At 40.6% G+C, this 9,268-nt stretch overlaps 2 protein-coding genes and 1 long non-coding RNA gene across 8 annotated transcripts in view; 1 reads left to right on the forward strand and 2 right to left on the reverse strand.

The window, feature by feature from the left end:
* LOC126391956 (uncharacterized) overlaps positions 1 to 4,281 on the reverse strand; it is an 8,333-nt gene extending 4,052 nt beyond the window's left edge. The window contains exon 1 of the long non-coding RNA XR_007570135.1: positions 4,142 to 4,281. This is a non-coding gene — a long non-coding RNA (uncharacterized LOC126391956). The remainder of the gene's footprint in view (positions 1 to 4,141) is intronic.
* LOC126391955 (potassium voltage-gated channel subfamily E member 1-like) lies at positions 2,977 to 4,594 on the forward strand. Its single transcript, XM_050047007.1, has 2 exons — positions 2,977 to 3,108; positions 4,156 to 4,594. Exon 2 carries the CDS (start codon positions 4,184 to 4,186, stop codon positions 4,592 to 4,594), a length of 411 nt encoding a protein of 136 aa, XP_049902964.1. The 5' UTR covers positions 2,977 to 3,108; positions 4,156 to 4,183.
* On the reverse strand, positions 4,463 to 9,164 carry dnajc28 (DnaJ (Hsp40) homolog, subfamily C, member 28). 6 transcript variants are annotated; one of them, XR_007570134.1, is made up of 3 exons: positions 8,792 to 9,083; positions 4,783 to 6,252; positions 4,463 to 4,602 (listed from the first exon to the last, which is right to left on the reverse strand). XR_007570134.1 is itself a non-coding variant. In XM_050046992.1 (2 exons), exons 1-2 carry the CDS (start codon positions 8,858 to 8,860, stop codon positions 5,083 to 5,085), a joined length of 1,239 nt encoding a protein of 412 aa, XP_049902949.1. In that variant the 5' UTR covers positions 8,861 to 9,083; the 3' UTR covers positions 4,635 to 5,082. The 6 variants fall into 6 exon arrangements, 5 of the variants coding, with proteins under 5 accessions (XP_049902949.1, XP_049902950.1, XP_049902952.1 ...); XM_050046992.1 differs by lacking the exon at positions 4,463 to 4,602 and having other exon boundaries at positions 4,635 to 6,252; XM_050046993.1 differs by lacking the exons at positions 4,463 to 4,602; positions 8,792 to 9,083 and adding an exon at positions 7,451 to 7,831 and having other exon boundaries at positions 4,635 to 6,252.
* Between the last annotated feature and the right edge of the window lie 104 nt (positions 9,165 to 9,268).

Here is a 9,268-nt window from a genome sequence, read left to right on the forward strand (position 1 = left end):
TTTGCACTTGAAGGTTGCCCGTTCACTTACGTTTTAACAGGTCTGACACTACTATGTGCCCCAGCTGTATCTAGGCTAATGACTAACATGCTAACTATTATTTTTATGTCACTAGTCACTTGAAACAAATTTAGGACGATAGGAGACAGGTTGAAATAAACCGAAATTTCCCTTTAAACCCTTGAAAGTTTGTGTATTTGTTTAAAAAAAAGTATTTAAAGGCAACTGGCCTTCAATGTAGGGAATCCAATTCATGATTTTTTTTTTTGTTTAAATATCTTTAAATAATAAGATTTATTAATTTTAAGGCCATAAAATGTCAAATTACCAGAGCCCATAATAGTGTTTTTTACTGTTTGTGTGATGTGTTTGTTAAGTCCAAACAACACAGAAGGATTCAGCTGAAAACCATGAGACGTGCAGAGATGCAAACAAAATCTGTGATGCTGTTACTGTAAGACATAAACAGTTCATCAGTTTTCCAGATAGGCATCGAAATGAATTGTCTGTTAATAAACTGATAGAATGACTGACGTAGTAATTCACAGCCCTGTTAGCAGAGGAAAATGTTGGCATTGTACATTTCTGCAAATTACAGATACTTCACATTTGTACATGTTATGCAGATTATATCAACGTTTGTAAAGTGATGTAGCTCTGATTACATGTATGAGTTGACTTTGTCATCGGGAGGCGGAGGAGATGGTGGACAGAGTAAAACCTCAGTGAGACGACCACTTGAGACCATGGTTCAAGACTAACAAACAACAAAGCCAGTTGCTCATCAGCAAAGACAGTTCCAGCGACAATTGTGCTACTGAATGTGGTTTTAGTGAGTCGCTGCTGTGTTTCCAGCAAAAATTATGCCACCAACATGGATGTTTTTTAGCGAGTCACTGTGGCATCGAACGTGGATGTTTTATTTATCAAGTCATTGCTGTGTTTATAGCGGTGAGTATGACACCGATATGGGTGTTTTTTAGTCAGTTGTTGCTGCAACAGTGCCAACAAAAGTGGGTTTTTTTACTGAGTCGTTGCTGCATTTCCAGCAGCGATTGTGCCACCAAATGTGGGTGTTTCTTAACATTTGTCGCTGCATTTCCAGCGGTCGTTGTGCCCTGCATTTTCATCAGTGATTGTGCCGCCAAACATGGGTGTTTTTTAGTGAGTTGTCACTGCATTGCCAGCAGCGATTATGCCACCAAACGTGGGGGTTTCTCAATGAGTCGTCATTGCATGTCCAGCAGTGATTGTGCCATAGAACATGAGTTTTTTAAGCCAAAAAAATAATTTGCTAACCATAACCAAATGGTTTTTGTGCCTAAATATAACCACGTTAACCACAGCATTGTTGAAATGTAAAGTTTCAATGTGTCTGCTGCATAATAATGTACAAGTCTAACATTTTGTCATTTGCTGAAACGTGCAATGCCAACATTTGTACTGGTGATTAGGTTGCAATTCAGCACAACTTAACAAGAATTAAAAAATACTTAAAAACATACCATTAACAAACATCCCAATTTATCAGTATGCCTCACCTCTCTGAAGTGCTCTCATTTCTATAGAGCAGACATTTGTTTTCATAAAGCAGTTTTAAAATAAATGGCTTCAGGTGAACTGGTGGCTCACTGGGCTGAGGTGCGTACATGTAAATATGCAGGGTTTAATGCAGCCCAGGACATTTGCAACAACCAAGTTCCTCTTTTGCATGTCTGACCCGCAGCAGAAGGGTCACAATTACAAGTAACACATAAGGCCTGTACGTGTTAAATTGTGACAAATACCAAAGGAGAGTTGTTCAGTTTCATTAGTATGACCTTCTAGGTATCTGAGAAGTCTTTATATCCTGAGATTTAAACAGATTCGGCATCCCCGATATTGTGACATTGACATTACACAGTGTTAAGCATAAGCAAGATGTCTTTATTTACCAGTGTCAACACCGGCACTGTTTTGGTCAATCTTATCCATGTTTCCATGTCTGTCCATGTTTGTAAATTAATTTGAATAAAATAAATGTTTTTGTAAATCAGTTTTTGTCTACTGCACCTGCTGCTTTTGCTGTGTAGGTTAAGAACGTGACCTTATCACTGTTTACTTTGACAATGATGCACTGTCGAAGAACTACATAAGTTCTCTAGATGTTTTTTGTGTGCAAATTCTGTGTAACATGTCTTTTTCAAAATATACTGTGTTTGAAACCATTTTGGAGAAAATACAACATTGAATTTGTGACTTTTCTGTGCCTGCCAATTCTACTACAGAGTATGAGTACACACATATATATACAGTATCTGCAGGAGTCTCAAGCTTAAATACCTTTTTTTTTTTACAGCAGAGAGTAAAAGGACATTTAGAGGTGATTGTGTTGTAACTCAATCTGGTCTGAGCTGTACTGCAGACTGTCCAAACTAACTCCAGTCTGAAAGCAGCTTTGTTCTCCTGCTGCAGCCCGGCACCACCTACTAAAATGTGAACATTAGAGATTTTGATTAATACATGAGACAGTGCAACCAACCACATGCACTTTTCACAAACTGGGTCCAGACACCAGTCTTGAGCCACAAAGGATGATGGAAACTGCATAAACAAGTAATTCTTAATATAAGTTTGTCCCTGATTAGTTTTCACTTGCAGTCGTAACCTAAATGCATTAAAGCCAATTTGACATTTCCTTCTAATAGTTTTCATGTCATCTTACCATATTAACACTGCTTAAATGAGGTCTGATGTAAAGACAATATTCTAACTCCAAACATGCCAATCGACAGTAAACTAATAGTTTCAGAAAACTGCACCAGTATAGGACAGTGGTTTAAGTCATGCTACACCGCTCCCTTACTACGCTGAGCTTTTGACCTTGCCCTGTGACCTCCTCGTTTCATTAAAAGTGTTGACAAGTTGAAAATGCTGCATATCTCCTCTGCGTAAAAGCACGAGCATGAGGGAGGGCACATTAGGACCAAGACAAGACGGGGATGTACACTTCCATTCGAGGTGTAGCACGAGACCAACTGTTTCTACTGCTACTGGAGATACATGACTTGAAATCATCTGTGTCTGTTGCTGCCAGTGACAGCAGGAACTGTTCCAGATACTTGAAAGGTAGGCTTTTCTCTCTTCTGACCGAAGCTTGAATAATAATGTACATATAGCTTGTAGGAATTTATTGCTTCACCTTCAATTTCCTAACACCAAAACTAAGTCTGAAAGGTGACTATCCAGTGTGACATTGCCAATGTGTAGTTTTAACATATGATGACATACTAAAGCGGGGTCGCCAATGCTTCACGGGGGAATGTGAGGCCTTCTTGATTTTAATTGTAAAAGGTGTTAAAAACTCAAAATAAAATAAAATAATATATATAGTTTTCTTAACACCTCAATCAATTACACTTATATATATATTTTATTTTATTTTTCTTATTAAATCTTACAGGATAAAGGCACAACGGAGAAAAGTTATTAAATGTGTGTGATTAGTTCCTGAAAGTATATATCAACTTCCTGCAGTTATTGTGTTCACTATTTGGGTTGATTGTAAAGTTTATCAGTTGTTCTGTATTGTCATTGTTCTGCATTGGACATTTTAAGAAACAGCCATAAAATATGTCAGTCAGGGGTCGTCGTTTACTCAATAATACAAAAGGAGTACCTCAAAGGGATAACCAACTCACAAAATTGCCATTTGTAAATTAATTAGCTATGCAGTGTTATCTTCATCTCATAAAGACAACATCTTTCTCATGCATGCCTCCATGGAAAACGTAACATGTTGATTTATTGATTGATCAGGGACCCTGTTTAACAGCAGCAAATGTAACAGCAACCAGCCGAAGTTTTTCATACTCTGAGATACAGTCTTATTCTTGAATAATTATGCCTCTCACTTAGCTCCTCCATCTTTTTTTCTATTGTCCTCATATGCATTCAATCTGTCAGAATAGGGGGAAACATCACGTCTTCAAGCAACTCAGACATCATGCTTTTCTTATTTATTTCTTACATCTTGTGGCGTTGTAAGCAGATTAGGAGGAATAATTCAGACATTAATCTTGCTAAATAATACTAGAGGAATACAGCATATTTTTGGCAAAGATAAAGTAGATCTTTTCTGTGAGGTAAATCTTTTTCTTACTTTCTCGTTTGCAGTTTGCCGAGCATCCAGCAGAGGTCAGCCATGCCACACATCAACACCACCGAGCTGCAGTCGCTCCTGCTCTCCTTCCTCCAGCGCTGCCTCAACAGCACAAGTGTACTGTCTCCACTGATACCTCAGAACTACACTACCCAGGAGGCTGTGCACCACATGGCTGGAACCAGAGCCCCCACTCAGTCTCAGGGCATGATGTATATCCTCCTGGTGGTTGGCATGTTCAGCTTCTTCACATTTGGCATCATGCTCAGCTACATTCGTTCCAAGAAGCTGGAGAGCTCTCAGGATCCATATCACCAGTACATTGCCCACGACTGGACCAAGGTAGTGACTCCGTCCAGGGCCGTCGCTCAGGCGCTGCACAGGGAAGCTGCACGTGACGGAGTCAGCAGCAAGGAGCCCATCGTCATCTGCAACCCTGCGACACTGGAGTAGCTGCCAGACTAGAATGAGACATTCAGCTATTTAAGCATTTTTCATTCTAAATAATGAATAATCTGTGACACAAGATTTTGAATTACCTTAACTTTTAATGTCACATAGCAACCAATAGTTACAGTGTTAGGTTTGTATTTCAGAGAAGTAATTTCACAGAAACAACTTGCACCATAAAATTGCCTCACGTTGCTTTTTGTTATCAACACGTGCAGTTCCTCACACTTTACAGTCACACAGCCATGACTGCTCAATAATGCTCCTCCACTGACACCTGACGATCCTGCATATCTGGACAATAACAGCAGTAACGCAGTTAAATTAGTGGCACCACTGTTTCTGACTTTGCTTCAGAGTGTGTAGGAATAAGTGGATGAACAAATCCGTCTTGCCTCGTGGACTGTGCTGATTCATATCAGTGAAAACAAATGAATAAATTAATAAACCACTGATCTCAAATCATTATTCCGTTCACTCAGATTCAAGTTTTACTGTTTGGATTTCAGTAAATTCTTCATCCAAGACATCAGGCCTTGTTTGGAATTTTTACGCTTAATTACGGTGTTGGCTCTTTTTTTCTCCTCCTTCCTCCTCTCTCTCTCCTTCTCCCTCTCTCTCTGCTGGTCCAGTCTGTGTTGGCGGGCTCCTTTCACAGCGCGGTCAATCTCTCGTGACAAACTGAAGTGAACCATTTGCATGTTGAGCATTGGTACGATGAGGTTGTAATTGTCCACCATTTTGTTAAGTTTCACCAGCTCCTCCTGTACAGATGCGCACAGCTGCTCCCATTGGCTGTGCTCCTCGGGGGTCATGGGGTCGCCAAGCCTGGCCCTGCCCCCCAGCAACCTATTTCGGATCTGAGCAGTGGTCTCTCGGATGTCGCGTTGCGTGACGACCCAGGGTGGCTGGTAACCATTGTCTATGAGGATGCGGTTGAGGTTGTGGGTCATGGGATCAGCGTATGGATTGTGCTCAAACTTGTTGAGTGGCTTTCCAGCTCCACTCAGGTTCCTGAAGTCTCCTCGGGCCATGGACTCCTGGATCAGGTCCTCCACAAGCCGCTCCACAGCCTGGGTGATCTTGATCTGTCGGCTGCGCTGACGCATGTCCCGTTCCACCAGTGCCCCCTCTGCAGCGGCTGCCCTCTCATGCTCCCTCTGCCTGTAGTTCAAAACTTGCTCAGATGCCCTGTCGACACGGATCTGCCGGTACTGACGCTCACGTTGGCTGGGCGGGCCTGAGCCCACACCCTCGTAACTGAGGTAGTGTCTGTGTGGAAGTGCTGTACCTCTGGATCTATCCTCACTTTCCACTTCCTGTCCTCTATCGGGTTGCTTGGTCTTGCTCTGATGTGCCAGCACAGCACGGTAGGCCTGCTCAACCTGAGCAAACAGAACTGCATCTGCTGTTGGAGCCCCAGAATCTGGATGGTAGAGTTTGGCTAGGCGCAAGTAGGCCTCTTTCACCTGTGCAGGACTGCTGTGTCCCTTGTCAGGCAGTTGTAGAAGCCTGTAGCTCTCTTGCAGGCTTCGGCTGATCTGGGGCATGGAGCTAAGAGCTCTGAGAAACAGGGACGGGACAAGCAGAAAGCGGCCATGGGAGAATCCTCTGCGAGAAACCAGGGGATGGAAAGTGCAACTCATTTCTGTCACACTTTTCTGTGGGTTTGAAAAAGGATAATTACTTTAAACGACAACCAGTCATATAAATGATCAGTAAAAAAGGCATTGTGTCAGGCAGGAGATATCTTAGCAGTGATGCATCCAAATAGATTACCAGTAGTTCAAATAAGCTTAAATAAAAACTAAATATCCTTGTCACAGTAGCATGTAAAATTATAGGAGCAAGTCAGGTTCAGCTCTAAGTATCTGTTGTTCAGGGAGTTTCATTTACTGCCATGTGGTTGTTGCTTTTAAGTTGAAGCTATATACACTAAAAAGACTAAATCGTTCTTTGTGTCTGCCGTAGTAGGCCTGTTTCACTCCCACTGTACTGATTATTTGTAGAGATGTGCACCATTAGTCAACTAGTCCATTAAAAGCTGCTACCCGCATGAGTCAGCACCACAAATCCTAGATGGTAAAACTTTCTATTAAAATGATTGAAATGTTATGCTTTTGTGTTCGACCAGTGAACATGCTGTAGGAATAATCAGGTACAATTCCTACGGATTTAATTTCCTAAAGAACATTGTTTTCAATAAATGTTATCTAACTTTTTTTTAAACAAGTTGTTATCATGTTTTGTAGGTGTGGAGGTGGGTGTTGTTAGTAGTCGTCGTAGTAGTAGGTTTGATGTTGTGTCCTGACGTCATCTGACTGCAAAATAAATTAAGGTAAATAAAGACAGACTGATTGATTGAAATAGAGAAAGTGCCTCAATGTTTTTCACTTGTCATGATCATGAATTGCCTTATTTTTAGCACATTGACTTTGGCTTTATATCCTTATTGTTTGGGGTTTCACAGACCTATTTGCTGTATGTTTAAATTTAATCGCAAAATAAACCATTTTTCCTTGAAGTGTGTTTTAATGGCAACACTTCCCTTTGCCGCAAACTGAGCTTGTATATTTGATAATACTCAGAAATCATCATAAAGCATTGTTTTTATGCCAAATAAAGACACATGTAATGTTTTTATGTTATATGGGCTTTGCATGGACAAATATTACATTATTGTACATTCATTTACCAAGAGTCATTCACAAGGACAGAAATGTACTTAAATCTTCAATTAGACTCCACAGGTTCAGTGTGTAAGATTTAGGGGGATAATTTGGCAGAAATGGAATATAAAATGATAAGTATGTTTTCTTTAGTGCATAATCACCTGAAAATTAGAATTGTTTTTGTTACCTTCGACTGAGCCATTTAGATCTATGCAGGGAGCGGGTCCTCATCTACAGAGTCTGTCATGTTGCTCAGTATGGACAAACCAAACACTGTCTCTAGAAAAGGCCATTCACGTTTTTTGATCCTGACCACCTTATTTAAAAACACTGACATTTGCTACTGCTTTATTCAGTGTTTTTACGGGTGTAATACACCGGATCCATTTGTTTTGGAGAGGAAGAGATCTCTGTGGATAATTGGGCTCATAAGCTGAGTGCACATTAACTTATCAGAGAAAAAAGCTAGGTATACATAGCAGGTGCTGGGCGAGCGGCCTGTCTGTGATGTGCCAAACAGCATAGTGGAAACACTGATTTGTAATGTGAAACTGCTTTATTCAGTGTTTTTACTGGTTTTAATCACCTGGCCCGTTTGTTTTGGGGAGAAGGAGACGTCTGTGGATAATTCAGCTCCTGGTAAAAACGTCCTGAACAATACACACTGAAGGTATTCTTATCGGGAGAAGTTTCAGCTGGTTCCAAGCTGCAATCCTCACCACTAAATGCCACCAAATCTCATTAAATCTTACACACTTTTCTTTTAAGCACTCTCTTATAAAACTCAACAGAATAACAAATAGACAACCAACATTTTTTGGGAGTTGGTGCTGCGTAAAGAGTAGTGTCAGCAATCGCACATATAGAACATAGAAGATCAAATGTATTTAAACGCGTTTTACAGCTGAAGTCACTGAGACCTCAAACATAAGTATCAAACACACTCAAGCCGATAAAACAAGTATAAATATGTTTTTGAACTGTTAAAACGTGCAGGGGGTCTTCAAGACTAAAAACAAATGACTTTATACAACTGGTCATGCTGTACTATAGAGTATTCATATTATGCCACTGTCTATACTGTACATAGCCTGTAAGATCTGTGGTGTATACACTATATTCATATCATACCTCCAGGTGTTTATTCTGTATATAATTTCTTACTATTAGTATTTCTTGCACTTAAAGCTGCACTACATAAGCTATATTATTTACTTATATCTGCACTGCCTGCTGTAACTGCTGTACATATTCTTACCATGTCGTTTTCTTTACATACTGTTGCGGCTGTATATTCATCTCTGGTTTACATTCTGCATGTATTCTTTATATTACTGTTCATTCTGTTTGTACTCTGTTACGCTGCAATTTATTTATACTTTTCACTAGTAGCTAAATAAAAAAAGCTGCTATGATAAAAAAAAGGTAATGACTTTTATTAAGACTTTTTCAAATGTAAGTTATGAATTGTATGAACTAGCTAACAGCTAACTGAAGCTAAAAGGAGGATGGCTTTACTGTCACAAACCACAGTACGTGTCTGTTTCCAGGTGTGTTTTCCCGTTAACGGCCGGGGCGCGAGACCGCACTCGGTCATCCCTATCAATAACTGACAGAAACACTGAGGTTAAACTGAACGTTAACGTCAGCTGGGTAACGCTACGACTAAAGAGGTTAGCTAAAGTCATCCAGGACAAGACGTTAATGAAAACTGAAAACGGAATGAAACGAGCCTGTTTACGGCACATTAATGAATTCAAGTTAACGTTACATGACCTCCAACTTTCAGCCATGGATGTATAAAGAGAATCCTACAAAGAGTCAGGTCACCTGTGTGTTTAGCTTGTTGACATCCGGGGACCTTCTTCTTCTTCTGCTCCTTCTTGTCGCGTGTCTCTGCAGTTGTGTTGTGTTACCGCCCTCTGTCGTCCGTCTGGCAGCACTGACCCCAACCGCCGAGGAGACGGAGAAGAGGACACCACGGGAAACGGCTCTCCAACGGGCG

The sequence above is a fragment of the Epinephelus moara genome, chromosome 6 (assembly GCF_006386435.1).
Source record: "Epinephelus moara isolate mb chromosome 6, YSFRI_EMoa_1.0, whole genome shotgun sequence".
NCBI classification, from domain to species: domain Eukaryota; kingdom Metazoa; phylum Chordata; class Actinopteri; order Perciformes; family Serranidae; genus Epinephelus; species Epinephelus moara.